This window comes from Papio anubis, chromosome 10 (assembly GCF_008728515.1).
Source record: "Papio anubis isolate 15944 chromosome 10, Panubis1.0, whole genome shotgun sequence".
NCBI classification, from domain to species: domain Eukaryota; kingdom Metazoa; phylum Chordata; class Mammalia; order Primates; family Cercopithecidae; genus Papio; species Papio anubis.
In genome coordinates, this window is record NC_044985.1 from 42,290,158 (window position 1) to 42,309,167 (window position 19,010).

Consider the following 19,010-nt stretch of genomic DNA (forward strand, 5'->3'; position numbering starts at 1 on the left):
GATCACAGTGAAAGTGAGGGAGCTGCTCTGCTACATACGAAACCCAACCCAGAAACAGGTTGTCCAAATGGTTTAGCGCCAGGTTCCCAACATGCGTTGCATGATGGGTAAGTGGGCAGCCGCCTTTCCAGCCACACTCTCTTTCCCAGGACCAGGGGCTCTCCACACCGGGGTCCCAGCGCGCGTCCAAGTGGCCTGCTGGCGGGGACGACGGGACCAGTGATTCGAGGCTAACTGAGGGTCCATGGCCCTGCTGTGTGGCTCTGCCTGGGAGGGATTCTGACTTAGAGGTGTTCAGTCATAATCCCACAGGTGGTAGCTTTGCCCCATTGGCTCCCCAGCCAAGCACATACATCAAATTTAATGGTTTCCATGTGCCAGCAGAATTCCCAAGTGCTGAATAGCTTGGGGCCTAGGGACGCTAACTTAGTAGGTTAGAGACCAGTGCAGCCTTCCAATGGCTGGTGCATACTAGTGAAAGATTCGGCCAGGAGAAATATTGCAAGATAAATTCAGCATTCCAGTGTACAGTGTATGGTCTGTGTTCACATATCACGCAAGCAGAGAAGTTACACTAGTGGTTCAGCTTGTTGTGTAGCAAAACTGGAAGGATAGGCCGGGCACAGTGGCTCATGCCTTTAGTCCTAGCACTTTGGGAGTCCAAAGCAGGAGGATCAGTTGAGGCCAGAGTTTGAAACTAGCCTGGCCAACATTGTGAGACCATATCTCTACAAAAAATTTAAACAATAAAAACTAGAAGGATTAAAAGTATATAGTTAGAATTGAAAATTTCATAAATAAAATATGATCATCTTAGAATTCTAGAAACTATCCCTGAAATTTTATAGTAAAGAATTTCAAAACTATAACTATTCTTGACAACAGACTTGGAATGTTACTGTTTCCCAGAAACTCATCTTGGTTATCTCTTCTTTGTTTTTTATTTACTTCTCAATAAATTGTAAATGGTGAAAGAGAAAGTTTATTTCTTTGTACATCATAAATTGGTTCCAAATATTTGATTTTACAAATCATAGTTTGTCTCCTTACTAAAACAAAGCCCTAACTTTTGATTTATATTGAAGTAAAAAATATATATTTAAAAATTGGGCCTTTTAATAATTGTAGAAAATATTAATGGCAACTTTTGGAAGTAAATCACAGTTTAGATTTTCATTTTTGCTTTTTGCAAATGATTTTGAAATTTGATTATCCCGTTCAGAAGCAGTTGGTCCCTTCACATTGTTCATTCTTTGGCTGCTGCTGGTACTAGGAAAATGGTGGCAATGTTGAAGTTAAATAACTTCACAGTCTTCCTAAGATTATCTTCCCTTTTTCAGTTAGTTTAAAGCCCTGCTAAAATAGAATTCTTTATGATTTCAAAAAGGTCATACAGTTTTGACAAATAGTATTCTTACTACCACTTAAGAAAAGAACTGTTTTTTTTTTTTTTTTTAATGAAAAGATTTGATTCCCCACTGCCATTCAGATTTTTTATTTGTTACACTTGATCGGGTCATCTGCAGATGCCCATCAGGTTTCAATTGATGTTACTAAAAATTCTAAAAATGTTTTAGGGCTGACAGCAGCATAAAAGGCCTTTTTGTGGTTCAAATCTTTTTTTCAATGAATATTTTTAAGTCATTGAGAAATCAGCCTCTTCAAATAATATATTCTTTAAAACAAGAATCTTTGAATAGATTGAATGTTTGTGCTTTAACAGTTTATTACTTATTTAATATACCACTTAGGAGAATGTTTGAGAAAGTTCTGTCCCTTTGACCTTCAGTGCTCTCACCAGGCAAAACCTGAGCATGCTTTTTATAAAGTAACTATTTTATTGAGATACATTTCACATACCATAAAATCCATACTTTTGAAGTGTACAGTTCAGTGTTCTTAAGTATATTCAGAGTTGTGCAACCATCACCACTACTTAATTTTGAAACATCATTCCAAAAAAAAAACCCTCTAGCCTCCCCCTTTTTTCCTTTTCCCTATCCTCAGAGAACCACACTATTCTGTCTGTATCTATGGATTTGCCTATTTTCAACATTTCTAATAAATGATATCATTACAATTTGTGGTCTTTTGTGTCTGGCATTTTTCACTTTGCATGAAATTTTCCAGGTTCCTCCATGTTGTTGCATGTATTGGTACTTCATCTTTTTTATTTCCAAATAATATTCCATCATGTAGATATGCCACATTTTGTTTATTATTCATCAGTTGTACATTTGGGTTGTTTTCAGTTTTTGGCTATTATGAATAGTGCTGCTGGGTATTGAATTTTAAGAGGGGAAAAATATCAAGAGCTTCGCTCTAGACATTCTTAAGTTGGAGGCGGCAGGAGCAAAGGGAGATTTCCCTTGGCCTGTCCACCCATCCTCCCACTATCTCCTGTGGGCTTGCCTCCTTTCCTTTCTCCTTTGCTTCCTGTTTTAGTAAATGCTTGTTTATTGGTGAGTTAGTTGGCTGTAATGATTTAGTTTTAATTTTTTTAGTGTATTTGGTCACTAGTGGCTCTCTTAATAGTCAAATATTCTAAAGCTCCCTAACTTCATTTCTAATTCAGACTAAATGAAGACTAAACTGTTGAATATTTCAGTATAATTACCAGAAACCCTTGGGATCTTTATGGTGAATAGTTATTAAATTGGTGCTCTTATGAGCAAATTTGGTAACATTGCATTTTCGTGATGCAACTCCTGTTGTAAACACAGTAAAGAGTTCCACATCTGAAAGCTACCAAATGAGTCAAAGCTGACCTGCAGCTCTACAGAAGTTGTTTATCTGGAGCAGTTTGCTCAACACAGTTCTTCCAGAAGGCATTTTTAATTATGATATCTCATTGCCATTCCAGTCACAAGCCAATTTCAACTGGGACATACAAATCCAGGTGACAAGTATCTCTACACATGTGAATTAAACTAGTATAACTAAGTCTTGCCTAGGACATGTGACCCCAAGGTATTTCAACCAGTATTGCAGTAAGCTAACATATTTTAAGCTAAAAATGTCACCATGTAGAATTTTAAACAAGATACCTTTCATGAGTAATAGAATCTTTTTTGAACCTAGAATGTTGTACTACACAACGTTTTAATCACAGCAAATAAGTATTCCAAAATAAATTACTGTCTCTTAGACTGAGCATTTTAAATGTCAAATAGATAAGGTGGTTAGGAAGAACCACAAAAAAGATCAGGTTAATAGGATAAATGTTTCAGATTATTTTAACACTGTTTTAATGTATGTGGTTAAAATGGAGGCACCTCAGCTGTATTAATTTTTCTAGTACTCTCAAAAATTCAGAGGCCCATACATCTAAAATATGTATATCATGCTATTATTTAATTATCTTTTAAAGAACAATTTTAGTTAAAACAGTATTTCATTTTCTGTAAATTTTCATAGTTCACTTTCTATAATTATATTACTAAGTTATTTAGCAGTATTGAATTATTGGATCAAAATAAGAATTATAATATTAGCCCTTACTCTTCATCATTAGTTTTTGAAATTATGTGTACATATTGATAAAGTACTTTAATCAGTTATACAGGATATTTCAAGATGCTTGAACAAATTTGCTTTCACTGCTTTATAGGAATTAGTAATTACATTTACCATCTCATAAAAGCAACAATGCTCTTAAATCCTGTATTTTCTTATTACTATTATTATTTTCCCTTTATCTGTGTTTTTAAATCTTTGTTTTGAGAAATGTTAAAAATTGTAAGTGCAGAGAATAGAATGAAAATGTAAGTACTCACATCCCGTAATTAAAAATTATTAAAAATTCATTTTTTATAAAAAATATTAAACATAAAATTCAAGTCCCCTTTGCCACATTTTCTCTTCCCCATAGCTAACCACTAGTGTGTAGTGTTTCAAATTACTTTGTATACTTTTATGTCAATACATATACAGTACTTACATATTATATACATATATATTAACACTTGTGTAACCAATATTTTGTGTTGCTTTTTTTTTTTAACATCAAAGATGGTAGGTGTGGTTTATGTGTCATTGTGCACCTTGATTTTTTCCATTTGAGATCCAGCCACATTGATGTGTGTAAATCTAGTTCATTCTTTTAACTGCTCTTGTATATTTATGTCATAGACATTAAACTGTTTAGCCATTCCATTGTTGAAGTTTTACAATACTGTAAGTGAACATTTTTGAACATATATCCTGGTTCACATGTGTAAGATTATGGAAAATATATAATGAGAAGTAGACTATTTGGATCATAATGAATGTACATTTTTAATTTTTCTAGATCTTGCTGGTTTGAAGCAGCTTTCTGAAGTAGCTCAACAGTTGCACCCCCTTGAGCAGTGTAAAAAAGTTCCAGGTTCATTTTCTCTTGCTTGCTTTCTTTCCTTCTTTATTTCTGCCAATGTTTAATATTGAACTGTCTAATTTTTGCCAAACTAACGTTATCTCATTTAACTTTGCATTTTCTCAATTGCTGTTGGTGTTGAATATCTTTTCATATGTTATGGTCCATTTGAGTGTCCTCCGCTGTTCATGTTTGCTCATTTTTCTAATGAGTAATTTGGCTTGTTGTTTTGGGTTCTATCATTAGTTTTTTAAAGCTAAAATAACTCTAGGATATATTTCTTAAAATAGTACAGATCCTAGTACATTGTAGAACAAAGTACACCATATTGATCTATTTATAGAATATGAACATTTTAGTACAGTGACACGTATGTAGAAGAAATAACCCTCTATATATAATATAATAATAAATCTCAAATTATCCAAACCTGCCACTTAGGGTAGGTGAAAGCCCAAACAGATTATACTGATGTTACTCTCAGTTTCTATCTCCACGTTTTCTTTAGTGACTCTGCATTTGTTTTTTTCTGCAAGTATTTATGACGTCTTTTCTAAATTCATTCACCAAATACTTAGCTGTTGCTGTTTTCTAGAGCTACAAAGATACAAGCTTAGAAATTTGCCTTCTATCAGCAAGGGACCATTGTGCATAACTAAACCAGATGATAAAGTGTCTTTCTAGCAGCATAAAATGTATGCCTGTATTTTATTATTTTTAATTTTGTGAAGAATGCTGTTGATGAGGTTGCACTGGCTCTCCTAGCTCTATCCCAGGATGCCTTACCTTGGTATCTTTGATCATCATACCCTTCGGTAAAATCCCTTTTTATAATTATAGTATAGGAAAGAGAACAGCAGCCGTTCAACACCTATTACGTAATTTGCAGTTTGATAGTAAATGTTTTGTGCATGTTATCCTCTTACTCTTCAGTAGGGTTTCATTTTTGGTCTTGGCGGTGGTGGTGTGTTTTGCTTTGATTTGGTTTTATTTATTGTACACCTGAATCTAACATGAGGATGACATTTTCCCCTAAAGACAGTGTTTTTCTCTTGCTTTTCCATTGGAGTCTCAAGTGGCTGGGAAGACTTCAGTACTTCATTTACCTCCTTCTTGCCACTGCACCCCTCCAAACACATACTACCTAGGTAAAAGTTGTGTTTGCTGTACAGAGGCATCTGCGAGAGTCCTCGTCTACAGCTCCACCTCCACTACCACTATTTTGTCCCTCCTATCTGGAAACTCTGAAGTGCTTGATATTTCTATTCCTGGTCATTCACAAACAGGTTACAAGAGGTCATATAAATGTTCATTCAACAACTCTAGGAAACAACCTTTAAAAATATATTGCCTATTGCCACTAATGTACTTAGCGCAGTTAATTATTTTAGGGGGAAATTTTTTGTAATTCCTTCATCTAATCACTTTAATATTCATGATGAAATAAAAGAAGGCGGGTGGTAAACTCTCATTCTCGTTACCATTTGGCAGGTTAAGGACATAGAGCAACAAGAGCAATATGTGTGATGTATCCTTAACCCTTCAGAGAACTACCCTACACAGCTCTAATCCAGTGATGTATGGGGAAGAAAACTGAAAATGTGATTATCTACCTAAAAGTGAGGGCCCTCCATTAGTGCATTTTCAGCAGTTAATCAGCTTGTCATAAAAATGTACATGGCATGTCTGCCTAGGGATGGGAGTGGGGGACAAACATGACAAGTTTACCAGACTTTATATTGTCTGAATTGTTATTATAGTTATCTTCCCTGAGGCTTCACAATCTATTTAATAACAAATCAATCTAATCTGTTTTTGCATAGATTTTTCTATGCTGCTGTTGTGTTACTCCACAATTAAATAGGAGAAAAGCACTCTAAAACTGAAGCAGGAAAAAGTGTGTAGACTACAGATTTTCACAGCTAAAAAAACTTCCATTAAATACCTACACATTTTAACCACTGTCAAATGTTTGGTTTGCATTAGTAGACTGCATATAATCCAAAGAGGAATGTCTTGAGAGTGTGTGTGTGTGTGTGTGTGTGTGTGTGTGTGTGTGTGTGTGTTGTGTATTTCTTCTAGACCTTTTTTTTGAGGGGGGTGCTGAGAAAAAGAATAGCCAGTTATTTTAGGATCCTATGATGCATAGTCTTTGCTTCAGTCCAAGTCAATTAAAGATTGATCTACTTCCCAGATTGAGTTACATTATCAATAAGAGAGCTATTTCAGCCACAGAGAAAATTCAAGTAAAATTATCAACCATAATATAATAACTAATATTTACAGAGCACAAAATGCGGAATTATATCTGTTTTCTGAACAACATTAGCAAAATACTTTTCAGTAAAGACATTTATAAGTGACAACTGAAATAGTATTATATCATATTTCTTATGAACATAAAACAAAGAGAGAAATTATATTATTGTATGAAGTAGTTTAAGCAGAATAAGTCTAGAAGTTAACTCGGTTGAACTTAGCAACCACTAACAAAATAGTTACAAACCAGTGACCACCAATGGCTACTAAAATCATCAGCTGGAAAGGTAGTGGGAAATTTTACAGTGAATGGATTGGGCTGACAGGACATGAACGCACTGATCTATCTTATGTTAATATCGCAAAAAGGGAGACAACCCGAAATCTTAGTCACCTGATATGATGCAATGAGAAGTATGTAATGTCACCCATGACATGTTCTTGCCCTAAAATTATTTAAGCATCTAGATATTAATACCAGTTTATGGGGAATACAGGAGACAGAGGAACAAGTCAGTTGATACTGTGCTGAATGAATGTGTATTCATTAGAACCAGGCTAAAATTCTACAGAGCAAATGAAACTTTTTCAAATAGGAAAAAGAAGAGAGGGGGAGGTAAAACTATATATCAAAAGATTTTTAGAGACGTAGCAACCAAATGTAACATATGGACCTTGTTCTGGTCCTGATTTAAACCACCCAACTGTTAAATTGAAACAGGGAATATGAATACTGACTAGATACTTGATACTAAGAATTTTACTGTTAATTTTTGGTGTGATAATATTATTGTGGTTATGTTCTTTTTTAAAGTATCTATATTTCAAGATACATTTAAAGTATTACTGAAGTAATAAGATGTCTTGAGTTTGCTTCAAAACAATCCAGTAATGTAGAGAATATAATGTAGAATAAAGATGTCAATGAAATAAGTTTGACCACATGTTCACTTTCTTGTTGAAGCTGGATAATAAATACAGAGTGTTTGTTATACTGTTTTTTATTGTATATATTTTAAATGTTGCATAACAGTTTTTAAAATGTTAGGTGATTCAGATCTTAATTTTCTGACTAAAATTGCATTTTAAAAATTAACCATAATTTCAATGTTTATAAAATTAGTATGGTTATATGTCTTACAATCTGAGTGATAAACTTGTTGAATATTTAAATAAACACCATTTATTAGCTCTAACTTTTACAATGTAGACATTATAAATTTACATAATACGCTCCACATACCATGTAATACCTTTCCTATCAATGATGTTCACTCATGACAATGAATGGGACAGGGAGAAAAAAGAGGGAAAGAAAGATAAAGTTAGTCAACCTCTCCTCGGGTATGTTGTAAATTGGCATTTCTTTTTGGATTCATGTTTCTCAAAAGAAGCCTCGACATTAAAGCTAGAAATTTAAGGCAGTCTTGACCAACCACTTACTTACCTTTTCTGTTTGCCTTGAAGGTTACTTGTTCAACTCCTGATCAGTGTTTATGGATCCGCACTGTTTATCAAGAATGCTGTTTTAAGAGACTTTACCCTGTCCCTCCATTGTCATTATCATCATTCCTCCTTATTCATCCTGTTAGGCTTTTTTCTGCTTCATTCCCCTACAGCAGTAGTTAGGAACATGTGGGTGATAAATAGAGAAGAGTAGGAAACCAGAGTGGTGGGTAAGGGGATGTGGGACAAATTAGGGATCCATGAGAGTTTTCAGAGGTATTTAAACCTTTCTAGAACCACTCTTCTAGGATCCAGATGTTTTACTACATAGAAACATAGTATCTACTATGTAGAATATTGTCTGTTTCCTTATGGGTCCACTCTTCTTCCAGGTTAGTTATTAATAATCCTGGGTCTGTGGACTGTCCCACGTGTGAATTCATTCCTCTTTCTGCACTAAAACAGCTATTCATGTTGCTTGTCCATAAATCAAGAGCTGAAAATGCTGTCACAGAGAGAAACCTTTCTTTGTCAAAAAACAAAGCAGAAATTTAACAAGTATATTATGCTTTCTCTTTTCACACTTATGATTAATTTTTTTGGCAATTTAAGGAACTTTACTGTTTATAAAAATTAAAAATCTTTACTCCAGATAATCAGTAGATAGAAAGTGAGTATCATTCTTTAGACACACACCAGATTTGATAGTACCTTTACATGAGTAGCAAAGAACTCTCTGTGTAAGTGATTGGAGGTATAAGTGTTTAATTACAAATTTCGGCTTAAAATTCCTTTTAAGTAAATTTTTACATAGGCTTTTCAAAGCACCTAAAATATGAAATAATGTACAAAATTAAATTGTATGCATCAAATAAAACTATTTGTAATTATGAATTTCAAGGGTTTTGTATCCCAGCTTGTCTCTTACTACAGACTGCTATAGCTTAGTCCCATGTTAATGCTGTGCCCAGTCTCACGTAGAACAAATAGAAAAACAGGGCCCTTTTCTTGCTCCTTACCAGCATCTGCTTTATTTACAAGTATAAGATGTAGATACTTTTATGCAATTCTAGCAAAAAATAGTATGTTTATATGCCCTTTCTTCTTTATTTTAAATTTTTTAAAATTTCCTTTCTATTTCTTCAACTTTGGAAGGTTTTAGAAGAATAGAAATGAAGGAGGCCACAGCATTTTGTAGACCATGGACACAGTTCCCAGTAGCCCATCTGGTTCAAGGCCAACCCTTTGCCCAAATAGGATCCTAGGTTTGTGGCAGGATATTTAGGAAGAGAGGCTGTTGTTGCGTTTAGCCATTTTACTCTTTTCATCTCAGTTGCTTTCATTCTTTCAAATGTCATTTGAAATATTAGAAAACCTTCCTATTCTGATTTCTACTTTGACTAGTTGGAACGCCTGTTGTGGGATGGGCATAAACAGAAGTCATGTTTCCTGTATAATTTATAGGGATACTAGAGGGAACTGTTTGTCTCATTTTTTGTCTAGTACTACATCCTTTTTGATCTTCCTTTTCCCATATGGTCTTCTGAATCTTTTGTTCATAGATTCAAAGCACTAACACAAAATGCTTTTGTCAAAGAATATTTAACATCTTCTGAAATTTGTTCACCTCCACCTCTAGTCCCTATGAAGGTTACTTGACTTGTATTTCCTGTTCCTTTCATGTTTTTGCTCTGCATCAAATAAGCAATTTTCCCTTCAGGAGGCTGGTCATGATATTATTTATTTAAATCTTACCTTTCCCTGGAATGCATTTTAGACAGCTGTTATAGGGGTCCAAAAATATATAGTAGAGTAGCACAAAGGAAAAGTAGAACAAAGAACTGAGAAAACAAGTATGAAAACAAAATAGGACCATGAATAAGACCAAACATGTTCACCACAGTATCTGGGCATGTATTTTACTCAAACTTGCTAGCATCCAATGTAAACCAAGACTGGACTTTTATTCCACATTTTGCTGCCCCTGTTGCTCATGATTTTTTAAAGACTAAAATTGTAAAAGCATATTCTGAGCATAGCCAAGTTTTTCAGGTAAAGTGTCACTGAGGGAGATATGAGTCTGACTCTAGGCCCTTGAGCTTTCCTGCCTTCCATGAGGCATCAGGTCTGCCTTCCTGTAGCCATCTCGTTTGTTCATTCTGTTGGTCACAGCAGTGATTGGGTTTGGAATGGAGATGGACTGATGCAGAGCCTCACTAGTGGAAGGCAGCTCAAGCCTCATGTCCTGTGGCTGGTGGGTCAGGAACAGCTGTAGCCTACATGAAGGGTGTCGTTTTTAATTCAAGTGCTCTTGCTTTTCTGTAACCTCAATATCGCCCTCGGATCGTATAAATAATTATGAAAAGAAGCCCTTTGCCCTGTCTCATTTGTTATGCCTTGCTTAGTTCAAACTATAGGCATGTACCATTTTCAGGGGCAAGGTCATAACACATAAAAGTAACTAAACTACAGTTAGGGACCTGTTGTCACATTTTCACTTTTCCTGGCTGCTGAGATATTGGGAATAGCCTTAGGAAGAGAGGGGACTAACGGCCATTCTGATGAAAAGCTAGGAAGAATTAATTAGTGGCCCCTTTTTGGGAAGAAAGAAATCAGTCTCCATCCAACAGAGAATTGCCCAGGATCTGACAGTATGGTAAACAGAGACTCGGTCAGTGAAAAACCAGGAGTTTGGAGGAAGAGGTTTTGTTTTGTTTTTGTTTTCATTGAGATTGATTGTGAATAGACACTAAGTAAATTTGGAAGGGGTTTCAAAAATATAGTTAAATACTAAGGGAGATTGCTTTCAGAGTATTTTTGCTAAGAAATCATCACTGTCTGGATTCGTGATTTTTCAAACTAGTGTCCTGAGAGCCCCTCCGAGGTGGTAGTGAATGTGGTGGTGGAGATATTTGTTTGCCTTCCATCTCCCCCGTCCTTGAGCTGGGCAAAGCAGTTCACCTTCACTGTCTTCACGTGTTGACCTTCCTGTCTTCACCTTACTGAACTAGCTTAGTGCAATGATGAAGAGCTATCCAAACTTGTTTTGGGAAGAATAATCATGATAATTTTGTGTAACTGCTCTATTTGTTCTGATGTTAAGACGAGCATAAGTCTCTAGTGTAAAGAATTTATTTCCTGGGCAATCCTTATCTAACTAAAAGCAACAGCTAAAGACCCTGGTTCCCAAACAGGAAAAACAAAACTGGTTGTAACCTGACAGTTACCTATTAGTAGGTGGTATGAGTTTTCAGAACATCAGAAGACAGGTTATAGCATTAGAGAACCCTTTATTCCATCTTAGTCTTCTAGATCCTACTTCTCACCTTCCTAATTATAAAATGAGCTCATGGACATTCTTGTTGAGGGTCGGGGTAAGGAGAAATCAGACCTGCCCACAGGTGAATGCCTGGTCCTAATAAGACCAGGGACTTCCACAGGAACTACATTCAGAAAGCGGCATTCTCAGCATAAATTCATGAGCACTCAAGAAAGCTAAAGCACAGAATGCATTTAACCTAGCTAAGGACTCACAAGAAACTAATGGAATATTTTACAAATGCGTTAAGAGAAAGACCGAGCAAAGATTTAAATGTACTAATTAAAACAGAGGCCAAAGCAATGTTAGATAGAAATAAAAATCTTAAAGTATGTTGTGTCTCCTGATCATAATTGAAGATTGCATTTAATTATAATTAATGACAATATAGAAATTTAAGTGTTTGACAGAATGTGTTACTTCGTTAAGGTAGTTTGTTTAAAATTTATCCTGTGATATTCTTAAGTAGAGACAAACTTGAGAATCATTAGTAGTTATTTTGCCATATTCCCTTGGGGAGGGGGAAAAAATCCCAGATACATAATGGGAAATACAGAGTAACAGGGAACTATGGAGCCCAGTTCACGTTAACTAGGAGGATTTTGGAGTAATTCATTAAAAAGCAATTTGTAATGCCTAGAGGATAACAAGGTGTTAAGTAATTACAATGGTAATTCATTGCCAAAAAATAAAAACACAAAATGAATTTCCCTTTTTTTTTTTTTTTTTAACTTAGAAATAGACCTTGGAATTGACTAAAAAGTAGACTTAGCTAGAACTCACAATAGATTTAGAATCCGGAAAGCCTATACATTTGTTAATGGAGTAACTTTGATTAGTGGAGAAATAAAGCCCACCAATGGCACAAGAAAAGATGAAACATAAGTTATAAAATGAGCAAATCACAAATTTAAAGTAAGACAATAACGAATTGGTGGAGAAAGAGAGAAACACATTTTGGAACTTATGTCCTGAAGCTACTGAGATTTCATCTGTAAATGTGGGAGTTTTTAAACTCTAATTCAAGAATTAATATTTACAGAAATACAGACTTGTGGAACTTAGAATCAGAGCTCAAAATAGTAAAACTGAGAGGAAACTGAGGAGTGAAACATCAAGGAAAGGCCAAAAATGTACAAATGTATTTTTTAAAATTTTTCATAGTAAAGATTAATACACATCTGATTCATGTATTAATTACCTCTATTTAATAGAAGAACACTTAAGAATAATTTAGAGAATATTGTGTACCAGGCACAGTGGCTCATGCCTGTAATCCCAGCCTGGGCAATGAAATGAGACCCTGTCTCTAAAAAAAAAAAAAAAAAAGAATATTGTAATATTGTAAAAACTATGGTGTGATAGTGAAAGTAGATCATGTAATGCTGCTCATTTGAGATGGTTTAAATAGCCATTAAAGAGATCATCTGTCATGACAGAGGGGAGAAATGTCAGATTTCTTACACATGTAGCATATTGTTTTGGTGGTCTCCCAAACTGTCTTATTCCCAACCGCTTACAGTTTGTGAGCTGTGGAAATCGAGGTATAGTCTAGACTATGGCGTATAGTTCATATTGTTCCATACCTGTCTCACTGGAGACTTCGTGTTCAAATTCCTACCTGGGTGCTCCCAGTACCAGTTGACCTTCTTTTCATAGATGAGTATAAGGAGAGTTAGGTCTTGGTTTTTGTTTTTAAAAGTTGCTTCACACTTGTTTGTGATAGATATGTGAATGTCTTTAGTCTGGATAGTGCTGGACCCTGTGACATTGACATCAGAGTCCTCTCTTGTAGGATGCTCTTCTCACCATGTATTCCTGGCTTCTAACAATGGCTGGCACTCAATGAATGCTCAACGGATATTTGTTGAATGAATCCATGTGATGTATGCATATATGCAGTAAACATCTTTTCTATGAGATACAAAGAGCCCAAATCGGGAGGAAATGGTCTCTTCTGCAGAATGATTGAAACAGTTTCTAAAATTATGTAGCATTAGTCTTTAAAACAGCAACCCAAAAAGTTAAGATCAGCTATGATCTATTTAAGCATCCTACTCAACACCAATTCCTGGTTAGATGCAAGTAGAATTAATATACTATATTTACTCTCAAGAAGACTGCAGTCTGGTAGTAGAAACAGGTAGGTAAACAAATACTATGGTTACAATGTGAAAAGTGCAAAAATACAGATAAATTATTGAGTACATTCACAACAAAAAGGAGGAGGTGACCAACTCTCCTCAGGTAATTCTTGAAGGATAATGGGTGGTCACCAGAGAGAAGGCTGTAGATGGTACATAGTCCAGACAGTGGTACACACCCATGCTCCATTCATAAATAAAACAATTTCTAGGATAATTTGAGTTATCCCTTCTAATTAATACTGAGTCAAATTTAATTTGTTATTGACTGTGGTTTATTTTTTCAGCTATTAATGATTTATATTGATATATAAATATACATGTATGTGTAAAATCTCTTGACACAATTATTTTTGTTTATTTTTTTTTTTTTTTTTGAAACAGGGTCTCTGTTGCCCAGGCTGGAGTGCAGTGGCACAATCACAGCTCACTGCAGCCTTGCTTGCCTTGAGCCTTGCTGTCAGGCTCAAGCAATCTTCCCACCTCAGCCTCCCAAGTAGCTGAGACTACAGGCGCATGTCACCATGCCCGGCTATTTTTTTAAAAACTTTTTTGTAGAGACAGGGTCTCACTTTGTTGCCCCAGCTGGTCTCAAACATCTGGGGTAAGCAGTCCTCCCACCTTAGCCTCCCAGAGTGGTAGGATTATAGGTGTGAGCTACCGTGCCCAGCCTGATTTTTTTAAAATAAAGCAGTAAATTTTGCAATTTGACCATATTCTAATTTCAGGCTAAGAACTGGTTCTTTTTCAGAAAGGAGTAACCCTTGGATCTTGTCCTAATTCAATATGTCTTGCTAAGAGACTAGTAACAGTAGCTTGTGTATACTTGTGATAAAATGAGCCCTACCTAGACCTGAAAGAAGGTGAGGGAAGTGGCATGGCAGAATTACCATGTGGCTCCATCCAGTTCTCTACTGTCCCTTCTAGCGTTTACCTACTGGTATCCACTAAAGCAGACTTGCTCACATCAGACAGAAGAATTAAGTAAAACATTTTTTTTTAATATTCCTGTTATTATAGAAGGTGATACAAAGTGAAGGTAAACTTTAGAGCATTCTGTTTCATGGATATATAAACAAGTTATATGGTACCTGCATGTGCCATTCTAGAATTTGAGTAATTCTGAAAGAATTGTCAGGCTGTATTCCTGCATGTTCTGCCCTAAAAATAGCAGTGAAAGTGTGAAACAGTATGGTGTGTGAGGCAACTGCAAGCAGTTAGAAGTGCTTCGAATGTAGGTTTGTGTGGGAAAGGGCACACTAGAAGGAGCCAGGTGGTGCAGGGCCTTCTGTGCCATCTGAGATGTTTGCATTTTATCCTCTATGGATCTGCTGTGCATTAGCAGCAGAAGAATGACATCAGGGGTGAGTGTTTGAAAAAAATCACAGTAGTAGCAGCGTAGAAGAGAGCCTGCCAGGATGAGAAGTAAGACCAGTCAGGAGAGAGACTGAAGGACCCAGCCAAAAGAGGATAAAGACCAGAACTATGTCAGTGGTAGTAGAGATTAATTCAAAATGAGTAATGGCCATGTGTCAGATACTGCCTTAGGCTCTGGCCATTGTCTGTAAACAAGGCCGACTCCCATACCCTCATGAAGCTGACACACTAGTGGGAAGAACAAACAGTAAAATTACTCCCTGCTCTTCAGTTTGAGTGACTAGGTGGGAATCACCAAGCAGGAGTCAGTTTAGAGGGAAATAATTTCAATACGTTGAATCTGATCTGTGTTATATATCCAGTATGCAGTTGGAAATAGTCTGCAGTTACGAGTCTTGGGCCCTTTTCAGAGGGCTAGTTTGTCTTTGTTAGTTTTAGGATAACATCAGTCAGGATTTTTGGTTGCAAACAATAGAATCTTCTCTGGCTTATGTAAGCAGAAAAGGAACTTTTTAAGAGCTATTGGGTGTCAACTCATGGAGTCTCCAGGAAGGCCAGGGAGCCAGAATCTGAATCTGGGTTTCCAGGAGCAGTACCTACTGCCACCACTGTATCCACCACAAATGCTCAGGACCACTCTATCTCCACATGTGGCTTCTTGTGGACTCTCACTCACTGGCCTGCCTCTGGCTGCAGGGGATTATGAACAGGTAATTTTCTGAGTCCTAATATGGAAAACAGCAAAATAAGGAGAGTTTTCAAAGTTGATATTACACAGCCATTAGTGTCCAACAAAGATATTTTGCCTCCATTTGCATCTGAATGAAAAAAATTAATTTCAGGAGTGTGTAGAATTTTATAGTGATCTACAACATATTTTCGTGTAATATGATGAGGGCACATTGTCTTCCTATAAACAAAACTGATTTTTTGCATTAAAATGAATTGTTAATTTGATAATAAATTTGCTTTTGATTGATGTTCACCATCTGACTGGACAGCCCCAAGGTTATTAGTGGATTTCATTCTAAATGATTATTATTAAGTTATTAACATATTACATTATGAATATATCTTCCCATTGAAACAAAGTTATCATGGGTGACTCAGTTCCTGTATGTATTTTAAAATGTGTTTCACATTCCAGTGGAAGCTCCTAGAACGCAAGCTGCTTGGCATCTTCAGAAGAGAAGTGAAAAGGAACCGGGATGGAGTCATTTGTGGGCACAGTGCCTGCAGACACATTGTAGGCATTCAGTAAAAGTTGGGGAAGTGTTTCTAGGAATAGATGGTTGGAGGGAGAGAAGGAGGAAATAAGCCTATGTTTCTAACATGAAGCTGCCTGTGATTGTTCTAATAAACATGGGTTTATTAGAACAATTGCATTTGGTGGTTTAAAACAGCCTTTCAAAATTCCATGTGTTTTGTTGTCCAATCCCTGAGTCCCAAAGTAGTGAACAATTTGAGAATCATTTGAAGTAATTCAGAAAGAAAATAGGCTGTTATGAATAACATGTAATGACCAGTTATTTCTCAGAATTATAGAAGTTAGTGTGAAATTAGTTGGGCTGAATACACGATCTTCAAAATACACCATGGAACTTTTTATTTTTAATTTTCTTTATTAGCTTGTTTTTCTATTGATTTATATATTCTACCTTAAATAGAGAAGGGACTATTCATGTTAACCGAGGCTTCCCATTGCCTTCACCTAGGAATACCTATTATATTTTGGTAACCAAAGGTTCTTTCAGCAGCAGAAATGCTGTTTGCTTGATTGCTACACAACGAGGCTACTGCAACTTCCTACCTAGACTCAGGGAGAATAAGTTGACTTGCTTATACTAGGTAATACCTGGTAATTTATATAATCCTGACCTTTCAAAACAATAAAGAACTTGATTTTTTCACAATTTAATTAAGCATCTGCTGTGTGCCGGGCAAATGCTAGGCACTTGCTATAAAGAGAAAGCAAAACAGCCATAGCCCTTGCTCCATTTGAGCAATTATCTGGAATTATATTCTATGACTTACAATTTTGAGGATAAAAAGTCTTATATTTCATTAAAGTTTATATAAGTTTCAAACTCAGAAGATAAAACTTCCTTAATATTCCCAAGAAACTTGAGGTATACTAAACATTTCTGGATGGCAGTTTCATTTACCGTGTGTTTTAATATTGACATAAAATATGATGCTTTTGAGGAAACACAGTTGGGTAATGTCAGTCTCAGTGCTTAGAAAACTAGTTTAGATAATACAATTAAATAACAAAAACAGATTGAGAAGAAATTGAAATTCAGTGTGCAAAACCACTTTTGGAGTCTCAAGACAGTGATGGCCTACCCTTAGGAGCAAGACAAATGTCTCATTACTGATATTTGACCAAGTTTTCACTTTTTCCTATCAGTCTACTTTGAAATCAGCTAAGGGTATTTCAGATAAAGGAATATCACAGAGCCCTGGAGGAAATGAGCATTAACTGGTTGACTCCACTTGCTGGGAACATGTCCCCCTGCTTGCAGCTCATTCAAGGTCCTGGAATGTGAACTGTTGCTCCTGTGATGGAAAAAAGGCAAATCACACACAAAATTGAAGTTCAGGGAGTTTCTATGGAATCTAGGGTTTTCAACCAGCAAGTTTCATAACTACATAATGACTTGGGGAAAGTATCAAGGGGGTAATAAGAACTTAAAATCTTAGAAATACAGCACTAAAAGGGCTGTTCTTCCCCTGCTCCACGTTCTTTGTTTTGCAAAATGTTTCCTTAAGCCCAGAGTCACACTCCTTTTTCTATAAATTTAATAAGCACTCAAAAAATACCATGAATATATGTCCTTTTTCTGGTTTTTTAAAAGGAAAAAAAGTACAAATGATTAAAAAGAAAAAAAATATAATGGCTGTACTCATGGATATAACTGCTAGCACATTGGTTTTTATTTTTCTAGACTTCTAGTCATATTGTCTATGTGTCTATATGTGTTTAATGCAAAAATGGGATCACAAGCTGTTCTGCCAGGTAGCACAGTGATACGGTGCGCGAGTTTGGAATCTGACTGTCCTGGGTGTGGTTCCAGCTCTTCGAATTACCAGCATATGTTTCTTTATCTGTAAGATAACAATGAGGATGTACCTGTTCACAAGATTGTGATAAATAATATGAAGGAGATCATATGTGAAATGCTTAATCTAGCATTTAATAAATGCTTAATAATCCATTATTTTGTTCCTGCATTCTGCTGCACTGTCCCTATAACACCATGATTTCCTGTATTGATTGGGGCAAGAGGGGTGGCAACCAGGGAGGCAGTGATATGTTTTTATGCACAAATTTTTTAAATGCACACTCTAATAACCAAGGAAAATACATAGCTGTCACTTTATCCTGGCTTATAGGACCTTATATTTTTGATATAAAGTTCTGTGTTTTAAATTTTATAAGGCAACATTCAATTCAAAAGTGGCCTCGGTAAATTTTGTCTGTTATATGTTTTGTCTCTGTTCTAATTGCCACTTTTGAAAATAAGTAAAATAAACTGTTTAACAACCTTTTTGGTTCCTTTTCATATATATGATACATATGTAGTTTTCATATTATCACAAAAAAACTGTAGTACATCATGTAAGTACTGTGAATATCATACAGTTGTGCTGTTTTGTCTTCAAGTAGAATTTTATGTCATTTTATAATTTGCCTTAATTTCCAAATAGAAACAATTTTTGTTCCAATTTTAAATACTATCTAAAAATTAGCTTAGATAAGTTTAAATTTATTTAAGGTTTTTATGCTTTTGTATAATTTAATGTGGAAATTAAATGTTAATATGCAAAACAGGTCCCAAGCTAAATTTTGTGACAAAATAAATAAATGTTTCATTTTTTCCTTCTTTTTCTTTAGCTCAACTGAGAAGTCATTTCCTTGGAGAGCAACAGGTATGTTTTTTATTATATAAGAGTTATGTTTGATAAACACAAATTACATAGCCTACTCTCTTAATTTACTATTTCTTGGTGAAATAAGCCAAGCAAAGCCTTTAATAGTGACAATATTGAGCTATGTTGCTTTGGAATAGTAGTTCTTAATATGCTTAAGTTTTTAGTATAATTGAGT

At 35.5% G+C, this 19,010-nt stretch overlaps 1 protein-coding gene across 13 annotated transcripts in view; it reads left to right on the plus strand.

The window, feature by feature from the left end:
* PKP4 (plakophilin 4) overlaps window positions 1–19,010 on the plus strand; it is a 228,450-nt gene that overhangs the window by 131,038 nt on the left and 78,402 nt on the right. For 12 of the 13 annotated variants that reach the window (XM_031651271.1, XM_031651277.1, XM_031651275.1 and 9 more), the window contains one exon: window positions 18,798–18,832. In XM_031651271.1, the coding sequence (XP_031507131.1) occupies window positions 18,798–18,832 (35 nt within the window). Of the gene's footprint in view, window positions 1–4,308; window positions 4,367–18,797; window positions 18,833–19,010 lie in introns of those variants that run through there. The other variant, XM_017946554.3, reaches the window with a different exon arrangement.